This window comes from Lepisosteus oculatus, chromosome 26, assembly GCF_040954835.1.
Source record: "Lepisosteus oculatus isolate fLepOcu1 chromosome 26, fLepOcu1.hap2, whole genome shotgun sequence".
Taxonomy (NCBI): domain Eukaryota; kingdom Metazoa; phylum Chordata; class Actinopteri; order Semionotiformes; family Lepisosteidae; genus Lepisosteus; species Lepisosteus oculatus.
In genome coordinates this window covers 11,363,842-11,379,965 of record NC_090721.1, presented here as the reverse complement: position 1 = coordinate 11,379,965, position 16,124 = coordinate 11,363,842, and the positions used below count along the sequence as shown (strand labels likewise).

Genomic DNA, 16,124 nt, shown 5'->3' with positions numbered 1-16,124 from the left:
TGAGGGTATACGTTTCTATACGGCATTTCCTGAACAGCTGAGCCCGGGCTAACCCCCGTCTCGCCGCTACGCATAGGGTCTTTTACCTCTCCTGCCATTCCACGGTTCGTCCTTTCCGACATCCATGACAATAAAGTGATTTGATCTTATCTTACTGGAAACAATACTCAACCAGAGACAGTGCTCTAAGTCTGCTTAACATTATAGCAGCTGGAAAAAAATTAAACTCCTTTGCAGCTAAACCAAGTCAGTAATTAAAATCCTGATGAGTTCAGTAGGAATTAAACCCAAACACCTTGTCTCCCGCTAGGAGCAGGAGTGAATGAAACTAGTCTGGTGTCAGAATGCCTGGGTAAAGTGTGTGACTTTATTTAGTGACAAGCAATGTTACTCTACGTGGAATAGATATATGCGACCTAATAATGAAATTAGATTTGAACTTTGAGGCGGGAACATGACTACAGACTTGTCCAGACTCATGGTTGTGTTTCCTTACTCACGGGAAGAAGGACTCGTACTGAGATCCAAAGCTGTAGATATTAAAGTGGCAGCCCAGAGGGAGGCTCTTTAACAGGAGCACCAGTGTATCCTACAGAGAAACAAACAGAGGGAGGTTAATACACAGTCAGCACACAGCACTGCAGACACTGAAAGGGTAAGCTAGAGAAACACATTTGTGTCACTGTGTGTTTCTGTCTGTGCCTGTATGTCATTATGCATTTAAGTCAGTGTATTTTTCAGAGCGTCAGAGTCTACCAGTCTCAGTGCCTATACCCTGGCACTCTCTATGCGCTGCTGTGCTCCAGATTCCCTGTCCATGGGATTCTGCATGCTGCCTGAGCAGTCCATCAGGAAAATAAATTCTCCGTTGGAGGACAGAGTTGTCTCTGCAATAGGGAATTCTGGGAACAGGCTGAGCATCAACATAGGATCTGCCATCAATGTACCTAACAGAAAAATACAGAGAAGTTTCATTCAGATTTGCATACAAAAGCACTACAGTCACTGGTCAGTTTTTTTTAGCAAGTTATGTTTTCACTTTTGTCATTTATTACTCTGTAACCCCTTAATATAAGCAATGTAGTTAGCTGCATCTCTCTGTTCATTCTACTCTAATTGATACATAATACTTGGTAATAAAGGTTTATCACTCGGATTCATTTCTCATTTTATGTTTGATGTTATGTTATAAGATGTAGAAATTAAGGAAATGACATAATTTCCTATTGCTTGTTCTTAAATTTGTCCTGATGTAGCCTGAATGAAGAGGCTGAAGGCTATGAAGTTGGCTTCACACAAAGACTTGTGCTGGTTTATGCCATAAAAAAACAGCATTATGGAGGGCTGAGTGATCTTCTATTTTATGATTACCAAAACTGACCACAGAATTCAGATGAGATCTTATTAGTATGGCTGCAAATAAGACAGGTGGAAGAAACATGGCTAGTCCCGGCTATGGTATTTTAATGAAACCCAGCCAGAAGCCTGAGTGACTCTGAAAATCCCCAGTGGAATTACTCACAGGAATACGCTTGGTCTGCGAGGAGACCCAGGGCTGGGAGCTCCAGCTCGCCCATGCAACTTTAGGAGCGTCAACTTTACTTCAAGACACCAGGCCCGGGGACAGTGTGTCTGTTTGTAACCAGCATTCTTCCCAAGACGTCTGTGACGATAAGACGCTCACTCATTGACTTTGTTGTTCTTTAGAATAATCAACTTTCATATTTTGATTTGGGTCCCTCTATATGAGCTGCTGTGTGTGAGGCTCAGTTTATTCTTTTTTTAAAGTTATGTAGCCATTCCTATGGATCCATAGTCCTGCCAAAAGATAAAAGTTTGCTTTTCTGAATTCACTAGCAAAGGTTAAACCATTGCTTATTTTTTGACAATTTTTGGCCCATTTTCTCAGGATATTGGCCTTCACTTTTCGGATTGAAGGTTAAAGGGGAACTTCAGTCCCAATTTCTCAGACCGCTTTTTAAATCTTGGTAAAAACAAATAATTGGTGTTATTTCAAAATTTGACAAATTATGAATCATGCTCAAATTCGTGAACTTTGTGAAAGTACTGTAAAGTCACAATGTTGTCACAAAACATTGGTCTCGCCAGGAGCGAGAGTGAGACCGAGAGTTTGTGAGATTGCTCACTGTAATGACTAATTTAAGGAGTGAATAAGTACAGGTTGTGCAGCAGACATTTTACCACAGTAAGTAGTATTTATAGGCAATATTTCTACAGGATCAAAAAATATATATTAACAAGCCTGCTTGTTTACAGTGTAATAGAGCTGCTTCACCTCACAGGAAGTTTTGTTGCCTCATAAAATTAATATTGACTTGTCTTTAAGAATATGAATGTTATTAATTACATGAGAGTGATTAAACTCATGAGGTAGACTATAACAAATGTAACAATCACTCTACCGAATGTTAAATCTTGGATTTATTCATTCCTATTTTTGTAATCCCAGCGTGGACAATCAGCCATTTGTATCAAAGCAGATGGTTTCAGATATACAGATAGCCACTATGTTATGTAGTATGTGTCTTTCGTTCAGTATATCCATTTTATTAACAGTGTAATCGTTTAACATTGTGTATGCTTTGTATATGACTATATTAAACATCTTATGAAAAAGGTGAGTGCACATGATCTTGTACTGAATACCATTATGACAGGAAAGGAATAAAAAGTAGAACACACAAAAGGATCTGCCCCCAACAAAATCAATTATTAGAACTAAGAGAGGAAACGTTACTGAGGAAATGGAAAACCTTCACATTCGAAGATAGAAGATCAAACACAAAGACACATGCCTCTAAGCATTCATTCTCATCAATTAAGGTATGTGCTATAAAATATTCCTGTTTTTCCAGGATTGGACTGAATCAGTTCCTTTTCAAAGTTTTCTTTTAATAAATAACGTACAATAATATAGTAGAAACTGTACATGTACTGTAATTTTCCATACAAATGCATTAGACTTTCTGTAATGCTTAACTTTGTTGTGTTAGGTACATGTCACACACAGTGTTTCAGCAGGGTTGTTCTTAAAACAGTGACCACCTCACTTTGTATTAATTTTTCTTTACTCCAACTGAGTCTTCAGTACAATTAATGGACTGCAGCTAGAACTCTGAAAAGCACCCTTATCATTATTACCTCAACAGTAATGGGTCCTGTGGAGAAACAAATCACACATTATACAGCAGGTTCTACCTATATTGCTACAGAGAGTTTCAAACCCCCTATAAAATAAAATAAATGAAATATGTTTGTGTTTATTCTTTATGTGAAATTTTTTTAATCTTATAATAATAATTGCTTACACTTATATAGAGCTTTTCTGTACACTCCACTCAAAGTGCTTAACAAGTAATGGGGACTCCCATCCACCACCAGTGTGCAGCCCCACCTGGATGATGCACCAGCACACTCCCCCCAGACCAGCTCTCAGTGGGGAGGTCTGTTCATATATGGGGATGATTAGGAGGCCATGATTGGTAAAGGCCAATGAGATAGCGGGGTAACACCCCTACTCTTTTCAAGAAATGCCCTGGGATTTTTAATGACCACAGAGAGTCAAGACCTCAGTTTTACGTCTTATCTGAAAGATGGTGCCTTTTTACAGTATAGTGTCCCCATTACTATACTGGGGCATTAGCACCCACACAGACCACAGGGTGAGCACCCCCTGCTGGCCCCACTAACACCTCTTTTAGCAGCAGCCTAAGTTTTTCCCAGGAGGTCTCCCATCCAGGTACTGACCAGACACGCACCTGCTGAGCTCTAGTGGGCTGCCAGCTGGGAGCTGCAGGGTGATATGGCTGTTGGCAGATATATGATACTGTAATTTTATGTATAGCATACACACAGAATCATTTCTCTAATGCATCTACTGTACATGTTAGGCTCAATATTCATAAAAACCCAATAAGTATAGTGCGAAAATATCAAAATGTAACATGTAGAAATTGGGTTACATAGCAGGTTCAGGAACATAACTTGGACTGTATACTGCTCCTCTTGTTGATTTCCTATACTTGTTTTGTATTAATAAACTGTTTATTGTGAATCTGTTTTTTAATCTACAGTATCTGAGTGATTCCTAATAGCCATAAAGCACTTGCAATTTTCTGAAAATGGAACCACCACATCACTGCACTCTTCACCCGAGAAGGTAGTTTCCACCCATACCCTCGGCTCGTGTTTCACTCTTTATTCTGAAGAAGTGTGATGGGCTACCTAAGTCAATGCCTTTGAGGGTTCTGGGTGCTTGTATCAGGTCCCCTCATAACCTTCTTTACCAAAGATGTAAAAGGCTCAGTTCCTTCAGCCTATGTGTAGCATATTCCCTTAAGGCCCAGAATGTATTGGGCTCTGGTAAATTACTTCTGAGGTCACATCTTTCATGACTTTTGTAAGTTGCCATCGGGCTCTGGGGATTTATTCATCTCGAGTACTGCTCACTGAGGCATGTTGTTGTCTCCATCCTAGTGCACACTTGAATGACATTAATTTAATAGGTAAGCCATTACCTTTTTATTAGGTAAAGTTTTTCAATTCCTTTTCTGTTGTAAATAACGAATTATAGCCTCCACTGTAATATTCATTTCAATTTCTCTCTTCAGTCAATATCCTTTATTCTGTGCTTGTAATGCTTCCTCTGTTAACACCTGAGTCAAATACTTATTTAATACATCAGCCACCACTTTTGTCCCTGCTATATTTTACTTCATCCTTGATGGTTACTTTGCTGTTGGAGTACTAAAAGACATTTTTAGTATTTATTTTAGCTGCCATTGCAATAGTCCTTTCAATTTTCCTCTTGCCATTTGAATATCCTTTTTAAAATGAATTTACAATTCATTGTACTCCCTTTATTTAACTGGACCTTGTTGTACTTTAATAATTTTATAAAGCACTCTCCTCTGTTATTTTTCAGTTTCTATTGGTGAAACATTTGGGATACTGTTTTCTAACTTTTGATTTACATGGGTCCTGCCATCCCTTCAATACTGACATATCTATCCTACCCTATTTTACTTATTTTAAAATTTATTTGGTGAGGACTCAATTTGTGCTGTTTCTATATATGCTTCAGAACACACCATATTATGATTACAACTCCTTTATGGCTTTTCTCACATCAGCTTGCCCCACCAAGATCATTACAAGAGTTTCTTGGTGCTCCAACACACTGGATAAGAGAGCTGTCATTAACCAGGTCTTTCCCAGTCTACACGGGGAAAGCTGAACTCTTGAAAGTGCTTGAAAATTAGTTTGTTTGCAAAGAAATTCCTAGTTTCATTAAACAGTATTGAATTATAATCAACACCAGCATTTGGTGGCCCAGAGCATACTCCTAACACTACTTTTTTGAATGTTTATTGAGTATTCTGACCCATAAATTCAGAGACGCTTGATTCCTCTAGCTGAACATGAATACTCTTTTTTGATATACTGTATAACACTGCGCTGCCAACTGTTCTACCTTTTCTGTGTCCACAGAACAGATTCTATCAGTAATGTCATATTCCTCACCTTCACTTTTGATTAGCCAGGTTTCTGTGTTTCCATTAGCATCATAGTTGCTTTCTAAAGTTGTTTATTCTTTCTTATTATCTGGTTTCTGATATTCCTAACACTTTTATGTTTTTCCTCTTTGTTTCTTCCTTGGCCTTTGTTCTCCATGTAAATTAATTTGCAGTTATCTTTGCTTGCTCTCCATACAATTCTACCTTCTGGATTTCCTTGCAGATCCTTGTGCCGAGAGGATTGGTGCCTGGTTTGTCCAGATGGGATCTGTCTTGTCGGTAGAGATGTCCTTGCTAACACATTGCAGATTCATGTGAAAACAGAGAAAGGCCCAACCACACTTATGATACCCAAGAGTCTTAAAAGCATTAAGTGTTACTGCCTGCTATTCCAATCAGGGGACATCCTTACCAGGAGGAGCAAATGGTAACCCAGCCTCGAGGATGGCAGTAGGCTGGTGGGCATGACAATACTAGACCAACAGCTCCATATCCCGATCAAACTTATGACCTGGAGACAGACTGAGCTGCAGAGATAGTAAAAAAGATAGTATTAAACAGAGCAAACCAAACCCATATTCATATCCCAAGTCTGGCTGACAGAGCAGTGCATACCTTGGCCTGGGTCTTGTCCTGGGTAAGGTATTCCAGTGGGCTGATTGGGCAGCTGCACTGCACCCTGTCAATGGCACTGGGGGAGGTGATATGGGCACTGAGAGACAGGCTGTAAGGCACAGATCCCCCAGAAGCACAGGGCAAATCTGCTGTTATACTGGCACTGCCTAACAGAGGAACATAGCAGGATAAAGACAGAGGGTCAGAGCAATAACCTGGCACAGACATCTCAAGAGGCAGCATATTGGAATATAAAAAGCCAGACAAATATTAATGTACAATTCTATAGAACTGGTATTGAACTGTCCACTGCCTGCTGGTTTTCATTCAATTCTCAGTTATACAATTAACAAACTTAATAACAGGATAAATCTGAACTGTGTGACTGTTTTCAGCTTTTGTTGTAACATGTTGGATATTGCCTTTTAATTATTAAATTTTAAATGTAACATAAAATACCAAACTTTTGCAACTTAAGCAACCTGTTAGTTCAATTAAGGACTCATTAGGTAAAGCAGTTCTGCTGTAATGAAGGCCAGCATAGTGTGTGCCTCCAGGAAGCTCCACATCCCTTTCCATTCCTTATTGAGTCTTTTGATTATCCTTAACTGTAGTCATTTTGTTTTTAAAGGACAATAGCACTGGAGTTTACATGAATTATTAACACCTCGCAGTACTTTGAACACAATGCGCACAGTGTTTTCAAAAGAACTTAATAAAAGATATATTTTATGAAATAATGTTCTTTTTTCATCCAAATATAAATGTCAACTTTAGTACCAAGGAAGTACATTTTAAGACTGTACCAGAGCAGAGTCCTCCTGTTACTCTCTTATTGCAGGAGCCACTCAGGAGTCCCAGGCAGATATGTGAGGTAAACTTACCCACAGAAGTGTAGCGGGGGTTGAGCACAGCAGGCAGACAGAACCGCAGAGCCGCGTCCTCCTGCACGGGCAGCTCGGTGACGTAGAACAGACTGACAGAGGCACTCTCCCCCGGGGCCAGGCTGCCTACGCTGAGCCGGAACACATCAGGGCTCTCGTCGCTCTCCTCCAGGAGGAAGGCCTGCAGCCCGGAGCTCAAGGCATCGTCGTACTGCTCCCGAGCCTGGGAGACACACAGCAGCTTCACTGCTACACAGCTCCACACTGACGCTAAAGTGCAGATCAAGTGTCCGAAAGTGCAAATCAGGCACAGAGACGTGGAAGGAGAAACATGGTGACTCCCCTTCTGTGTTATCTCTACATAAACGATGTGCTGTATGACTTACTAGGCAGACAGCTACTGTATGTTTGGCTACATTACCATTCTAGTCAACCATGCTACAGGGACACAGTATCTTAGCCCAATACTCAATTAAAGCAGAGCTAATGCCTGCGTTATCAAATTTCAAATCACACACATGTGACGAATAATGATCAGAGACTAGATGAAGCTCACCTCCTGTTTATCTCGAACCTCTGCCTCAATCTCCACCCCCCCAATTCGGGCAGTGAAGCGATAGACAGCTGAGCTGTCTTCCATTGGAAACACAAAGACAGCCTCCACTGGACTGGACTCCTTGTTCTTATATTGCAGTGTGGAGGAGACATCTGCCACAAAGCCCCGCACACGGACCTCCACTGATATCGACTTCAGAGGCACTGAGACACAGAGAGAGCGTGGCTGATATGCATATTCTGCCTGACACTGACAGGGAGACATGAATACTGACACTCGCAGAGAAAGAAAGGGAGATGGATAAATACATAGTGCCTTGCAAAAGTATTCAGACTCATGCACAGTTTTTCCCATTTTGTCATGACCCTTCGAAGGAGCAATTCAATTATGTTACCTCCTCCACACTTTCAAAGAAAAAAAAAAGAAGTAAACAGAAAATATAAAACAAACTTGTAACTCAGGGAAAAAAGTCATTGAAAAGCACTGATCAAAAGCATATAAAAATATCAAGAAATGAATGTGCATTGTACCACCCAGAAACTGTTATAAGGCAGCTACTTACCTGGCAGTGCCTATTAGATTTTTGTAAGAATGAAGGATTAACCCAGAAGCTTACAATGATCTATCATATTGAGTCCAATTCAACAGAAAGTTATCTGAACTATAAAAACTGTGACCGCTTTTTTCATTTTTCGTTTTTTCATAACCTTTGTCCTATCCACCGCAGTAGTCGGCCCTTGAATGTCAGGACAAGTTTGCAAACTGAGCTTAAGAGTGGGTGCAGCCAGGTCAAGACAAGCCATGTCCCAAGACCTCTGTAGGAAGTGTTTAGTTCCTGGAGGAGTTTTGGCTTGTGCCCAGACTCATCTGATCTTGAATGCACCAGATAATAATTAATAATAATTGCTCACACTTATATAGCGCTTTTCTGGACACTCCACTCAAAGCGCTTTACAGGTAATGGGGACTCCCCTCCAACACCACAAATGTGCAGCCCCACCTGGATGATCAGAATGCATCAAAATGGTCCGTACGAGCAATGTTTGTAGTGAAAAATTGTGTAACCCAACAGGCAAAATTAATAAAATTATTGTAATGCGGTTAAAGTTATATTTCTAGCTCAAGCTCCCTGTACCTCTCTTGGGGGAAGGGGAATTATATGTAGCAATCGCCACATATACAAATTAAATGATTAGCTGGTTGGTTTGACTGTTTAAGGTTCATTCTTGATGGACTAAATATGAGAGGGTCCAGGTGCAACGCTGGCTTGTTACGGCAACTGATCAATTACTTTATTAGGGGCAAGTCGTAGCTCACCCATGGAAAGTAAGATCTCCAGATAACATTCTGGTTTAGGAACAGCAGAGAAGTGTTCAACAGGAAAGACAAAGATTTATAACCCTAAATTGTTTAGTTAGGAAGTACCTGAGTTTGGCTGAAGCCTTTATATGAACTGATAATGACTCATCTCTTTAGAACTACTGCTTTCCTTTTATTACTCACACCTTGCACTGTTTTAGGATTTTGCTGTGTTTGTTCAAAAACAGTATTAATTTTTAGAAGCTCAGAAGCTCAGCTGTTTTTCTGAAGCAAATACTTGGACCTAACAATTTCTCTGTCATATAATTTTAACAGTATTATATATGTCCTGAGGACAGTGTATCTGCATGCATTTATATTATCTGGAGAAACATTGTCTCTGCTCTTGGCACATCTAACATTATTAATATCCCAAGCCTGTAAATATTTACCAGCTTTCCCATCTTCCTAGTTGTACCTTTTTTTGTTGCACAGTGTAGATTGTTATGTGAAGATCAGATGAGATCAAACTGAAACTTCTTGGTCTAAATTTGAAAGTATTTCATCTGGTGCCTCATCCCTACTGACAAACATGATTGTGGCAACACTGTTATGGGGCAGTAGAGTCTACCAAGACTAAAACCAGCAGCCATATCACTGTGTAACTCACAACTGACAGCCCACTGAAGCTCAGCAGGTGTGAGCCTGGCCAGTACCTGGATGGGAGACCACCTGGCTAAAAAACTAAGGTCGTTGCTGGAAGATGTGTTCATGGGGCCAGCAGGGGGTGCTCACCCTGCAGTCCATGTGGGTCCTAATGCCTTAGTATAGTGATGGGGACACTATACTGTAAACAGGCTTTGGATGAGACAGAAAAACTGAGGTCCTGACTCTCTGTGGTCATTAAAAATCCCAGGGTGTTTCTCAAAAAGAGTAGGGGTGTAACCCCGGCGTCCTGGCCAAGTTTCCCATTGGCCCTTACCAATCATGGCCTCCTAATAATTCCCTGCTATATAAGTGTAAGTGATTACTATTATTAAAATTGGGAAGAGAATGCACCTTTTGTCACGGATGTCAGAAGGGACAAGGCAGGAGAGCGAAAAAAGACCCTATGCGTAGCGGTGAAACAGGGATTAGCCCAGGCTCAGCCGGTCAGACTATGTCGAGTAGAAACCTATGCCCTCAGGCCGTGGAGGAGACGACCTGGTGCTGGGCGGGTCTCCAAGATATCCGGACCCTCAATGCTGAGCGAGGAGGAAAGGGTGAGCACGAAATATATAGCCCCAAACAAAGACACACCGGAAGGACAAGCAAAGCACAGGGAAACTAGGAACAGGACAGAGCTGTAGAGGACGTGACATCTTTGAGCTGGACAATGATCCTAAACTACACTGGAATGGCTTAAGAATAAGAAAGTGATTTCCTTGGGTGGCCCAGGCAAAGTCCTGACTTCCATCCATTTGAGAATTTGTGGAAAAACTGCTGTCCACAAGCAATTCCCATGAAACGTGAGAGAGCTTGAGCAAATGTTACTAGAAGGGGCATAAATTGCACCAAAGATGGTGGAGAGACTTAGACAAAAAGGACTATAAAGCGCAGTAATTACTGACCAAAGTGCTACTACCAAATACTGAGTTCATGGACCTCATTACTTGTACTTACAGAGCTTAATACACATACTGACACAGAGACAGAGAGATGCTAACGCACAGACTAACAGCTACAGAGCAGAGAGAGGGGGTTACATACACATTAACACTGTGTTGGGCCAACTCAAAGAGAGAGCCATATGGCTTCTAAATTACATGTAACTGGACACTGAAGGGAATAATTAGGCATTTATTTAACTGGTACGAGTTTTTAGAAACACACACTGTCACATTGATTCAATTAATCTTTTGCTATAAAAAGGGTGTGTACAGACAGGATGGGGGTGGGCTGTTCTTTAAGTTGACTTTGTTATTGAATTGCCTGAGAAAACATACTGTATATAAAGCCTCATGGACTTTCTGTTGCAACGTTTTTGTGCCTGCAGACCTTGAGTCCGCCCTGGCCTGGTGTAACGAAGCATAGTTCTGGACCCTGTGCAGACGTTATAATCTAGAAGTGAGTGAAAAAGGACAATGGGGAGGAGACAATGAGGATCAGGAGGGGTTGACAGACAAGGGGCCGTGACGATGGTGAGCTGGTGCTCGGGTGGCCAGGGCGAACAAGTCCAAGGGAGTCCAGGGGGAAAATCTGGGGCAAAGTCCAAAAGCCCAAAATGGGGTGATCCAGCCGAGACAGGACAAAACAGACTTAAAAGCCAGTACGAGATCCGATACAGGGACTGGGAAATAAAAACAGGATGACGGGACCAGGCACTCTGAGCCCTGGACTCAGCAGGGTCAGGACACTGATAGGAGGCCTGTGCCCTCAAGCTGCGGGCGTAGGGCGACTTGATGGTAGGCGGGCCTCCGGGCGTCCGTCTTCCAGTGTAGAGCCCGGAATAGAGTGAGTGTCTGGTTTAAATAAGGAGGGGCAGGATAGGAGGCAGGTGGACATAATCAACTAAAATGTGAAAGAGACGGAGCTCTTTAAGAGGAAGGATTACGATCGTGACACCTGGTTCCTGTCCCACACTGAAAGAAAATGGGGTCCAAACAGTGAGACTGACAGAGAAGTAAAATAAAGGAAATTCATCCACTGTGTTACTGTCACAGAGAGACATGGGGGCCAATCCAATTAAATTCTCTGGTTTTTACCTGGGTCTTTTTGCAGAGTCACAAGCCCACAGCAAAGCACCATCTTGTCTGAGGAAAAAACATAAACCAACAAGTAAAGAGGTAGTTTCTCTGTCTAAATTCAGTGTTATCAAGTATAGAGACAGAACTACATACTACTACACAAACTAGCCACCACAAGAAGGTCTGCATCTCCAGTGTGATTGCTAATAAATACTTTTCTCATAAGCTTTATTACAGTTTGCCATAATTGTATGTCTATTTGCATAACAAGCAACACAATATTTATTGACATAGAGAAAATAAGAAGTAGTGTAAATAACAAGCAGAAACTAAGAAAAATCACTGAAACTTGATTAATGGCAGTGATTCACCCTGATCCATGAGGGCGGCAGTCCTCCAAGATACAAAGGTGACAAACAATCCTCAAGGAGTCACAGCATGGAACAGTAGTAATTAGAACTCAGTGAGGAATAAACCCAGAAGCAGCCAACCCTTCAGGACCAGTGTTACTATCAGTGTTATAATCGTGTATCATTCACAACCTAAGGCCGACTAAGATAAGATCAGATCACTTTATTAGCCATATAAGCCATTTATTTAGCGAAGCAAAAACTCAGAATTAGACGTGAAAACTCAGAATTGCCAGCTGAGCTAAAGAAGACCTTCTTTTTTTAAGTAAAAAAGGACATACAATGGAAATATGTAAAAAGTATACGTTTCAGCTTTTATAAAACTGTGGAAGCCTCACTGGCGGAAATGGGATTCCATAAAAATGAGTGTAATTAATTTGATTTTTATCAGGGCACTGTACAAGACACGTCTTCAGGCCTATAGATCCCATGATCCTGTACGATTCATGAATATAGTGTAACGGAATGGCTGACATACAGGTTGCACGATATGGTTGCAGTGTGGTGACGGCACCGCCCTCCCCTGTGCATAACAGGGATGCTGGCCGCCGGGGCTAAAGAAAGTGTTCTTTAGCTCAGCTGGCAAGACCTGGGTTCGAGCCAATGCAGGGAGGCACGAAGCAGAGTGGGAGCGGGGAAGGTACAAGCCCTAGAACCCGAATCCGTTACAGTAACAAAAGGACAGACAATGAAATGTGGGCTATTTCGAAGTCGCAAATGTGAGATAAAAGTCGCAATTGCAAGATATAAAGTCGGAATTCTGAGTTTCTAAGTCGGAATTCTGAGTTTTTAAGTGGCAATTGCGAGATATAAAGTCGGAATTCTGAGATACTAAATCGCAATTGCAACACATAAAGCCTTCAAACTAAATGCATTTTAAAGACCGCGTATTTACGCAATTGCGCACCGACCGAAACACTGCGGGACCACTGTGAAACCCTTTTATTTCTGAAACCCTTTTTTGATGTCCAGTTCTCATTCAGGTAAGGGTCAACTACATATGCAATACTGCTGACAGCAGGAAACATATTGTAACGTTTACAGGTTCTTCTCAGAACAAAGGACCAGTAGAGACGCGATTAACGAACTTAACGATAGCTTTATTCTTTAACAACCACCAAACCAAACACAGGATACACACACACATGAGGAGACTGACGGAACACGTACAATCTTTAGGGTGGTAATTACTTAACAAGACGCTATACACTTATAAGACTACACAGGATACTAGAACTACTATGACATTATTTACACAGGTAGGGTCAGCCGCTGGTCATCGTGCTGACCCTCAGACTCTCCCCGGCTTCAACTCCCAGCCTGCCCAGCGGTACTATGAGCGCCTAGGGGCGCTTTCTCCTCACCACCAGGCGAGGGCGTTACAATATGTACTCTTCTGTAATCAACAACTTTTTAAAAACAGCACCCATGATGTTCAAAACGAATGTTTTAATCAGAAGACTGATCTTTCACGGTCTTGCTTTGATTTGTGAAATATTTCTTTATTTTTTTAAAGACTTTTTGAATAAGACACCATTAGACACGCATTACACTGGGATAGGGGGATGCTCTTCTTGAGTAAATAGCGTCAGAAATAAAACAAACTAATCCCACGCATTACAGGCTGGATAATTGGAGACTAATTGAGTTTGTCTCTGTTGTTCTGCTTCCTATGGTCATATGCGGGTGGTTCGCGTGAACACCTATCGAGCAGTATTTCTCGCATTGTGAACTTATTGTAACGCTTACGGCCGACAGGCACTGTGTAAGAGCCGGCGTACCAGAGCAGGTGACGTCACCGCCCTTCCCTGTGATAGCAGGACTACAGCTAGTCGGCTGTAGAGAGATCTCGCTTTGGCTCACCATGCTGGGTCGCGGGAGTCCCGGGTTCGAGCCCCCGACGGTGGGGGGCCGACCTAATGCGGCAAAGGCGCCCGCCTGAGCCCCCGTTGCATTACATTGTGTACAGAGCGGTCCTGCAGTGTTCCAATTGGTGCGTAATTGCGCATCAATCAAAATGCTAAGGTTTTTAAAAAAAAGACAATTAGCTTCCTGCTAAGTTTATGTAAAGGCTGCGAACAATTTCACAAATCGCGGTCTTTAAATTAGTTTGGTTTGAAGGTTTTGTACGTTTTCTGTTTTGACAACAGAATATTAGTGTGTTGGCAAAAGAAATGGCGAAAAAACGACGAAGTGAAGGCTGGGAAAACATTCACAAATCATCTTATACACAGTGCAAGTGTTTTCATAACTCTTCGTGAAAACGCTATTGACGTTCCAAAATGAATACCGAAGTTCGAGCTAATTTTACCGCGGTCCAAGTCCCGTCACCATACTTAATAAATTCAGAAATAGTTACCTGGCGTCCTCGCTATCGTGCAGTCTTCGGTTCCTGACCGTCTGAAACAGACTGTGGGATCCAAATATGAGAATGCGCAGAGATACAAAGATCTTATATTGAATCACGGTTTCGTAGCTCTCTGTAACGTTCGAGTTTCCAAGATAATATCAATGATAATATTAATCGCGGCCCTTTCGCACTTAAATACTAAGGAAAATCCGCAACTGGTGCAATTTCGGCTAGACGCAGCTCCGTCGTGTTCCCCTGCAAACCGCTTAGTGACTCATATCACTCGTTCGTGCCAGTTTGGCTCTGGGTCCTGATGTATTAAGCTGTTTGGGGAGTGTATGCCCAGACCTTTGCTGTATGAGGACGTGCCTGGCCGCATAAACAATACAGGAAGGTTATTCACAATATTGCAGTTTTCTTTCTGTTTAGAGCAGAAGGGAAGGCAGCGAATGCCTCTGTTAATACACTTAGTTTGGAACAATTGGAGTGTTCAAAGAGCACTTTTGGAAGTTGTAATCTACATCCAAATATTTCACGTGTGAACTTTACCATGATCTACACTTACATACTGTATACACTTTACCACGATGTAATATTTCCTTTGTGATGAAATATGATTTAATATATATGTGTAAGGTATTCATTTACATTTTTCTTTTATGTGCATTTAAAGTAATCCAATAAACATTTGATGTCGTCTTCAATCCTTGTACATTGGAATAAAACAGCTAACTCCCAAAATACAGGAAACACGTGAGTAAATGAGGGATACAAAGTACTGTATCTTGAAAGCAGGTCCTTCCACACAAGAGTAGTTCCTGATTGAATTAGGCAATTGACATCCCAGCATTCTTAGGGTCCTTGATAAAAATGCTGGGCAGGTGCCACAGAGAACCGGACTTCAGTGGATTGGGATCCTATGAGAGGCACTTCTGATATAGACGGTTCAGTGTTGAGACGGGAGGCGAAGGCGTGGTCGAGGACTAAGCTAGGAGGTCAAAATCCAGAAAGGTTCCTTGAGTTCGAAGGTACCAGATCGGGAGGCGAAGACATTGTCGAGAACAGGAGCTGGGGTCAAAATCCAGGAAGGTATTGAGAGTTCAAAGGTACCAAATCGGGAGGCGAAGTCCTAGTTGAGGAGAAGCATAGTCGAAATGCCTGGTGTCTAGTAACAAGCAAAGTAGGGTTGGGAACATCCGAATAAGGAGCTCAGTGAGGAGACCTCAATCATGAGCAAGGAAGGGAGGACTAGTGAGGGTTTAAATAGTGCTGAGTAGATTGGTGCATGGATGTTTAGGGAGAGAAGAGTTTGTGGGAATGTAGGAGTGCTTATATGCCCGAGTGCGAATCGTGACAGGCCCACCTACCCATTATTTTGGCTACAATGGTTAGAACAAGAGATCTCAGTGACTGTGAGAGAGGGGCTGATTGTTGGGGCATGTTTAGCAGGGGCTTCAATGCTGAACATGCTGATGTTTCATGAGAAACAGTGGTTGAGGTGATGTTGGCATGGGAGTCTGAGGTAAAGGTGTCATAAACGAGTGGTGTGAGACTGTATGGTCTGTCGAACTTCACAGAGAAAGGATGCAATGTTTGGGATGCAGTGCAAAAACCACATTGTGCCTAAAATTGAAAATGGGCAGTGGTCTACTGAGCAGTGGAAAAAGTCATAAGGGCAGATTAATTTTTCTTCACCCTGATCTCAACAAGTGGATGAGTACATGTTGGGCACACCAAAATCCGACTA

General features: G+C 41.9%; 1 protein-coding gene across 3 annotated transcripts in view; it reads right to left on the bottom strand.

Moving 5' to 3' along the window:
* The window catches only part of LOC102682672 (von Willebrand factor A domain-containing protein 5A-like), a 67,896-nt gene extending 61,859 nt beyond the window's left edge, over window positions 1-6,037 (bottom strand). Inside the window, exons 1-3 of one of the 3 annotated variants that reach the window (XM_069184234.1) lie at window positions 5,950-6,037; window positions 775-947; window positions 501-589 (exon numbers count right to left, since the gene is read on the bottom strand). In XM_069184234.1, coding sequence (XP_069040335.1) covers window positions 501-589; window positions 775-939 — 254 coding nt within the window. In that variant the 5' untranslated portion in view covers window positions 940-947; window positions 5,950-6,037. Of the gene's footprint in view, window positions 1-500; window positions 590-774; window positions 948-1,522; window positions 2,331-5,741; window positions 5,827-5,949 lie in introns of those variants that run through there. The other 2 variants (XM_069184235.1, XM_069184233.1) reach the window with 2 other exon arrangements.
* Between the last annotated feature and the right edge of the window lie 10,087 nt (window positions 6,038-16,124).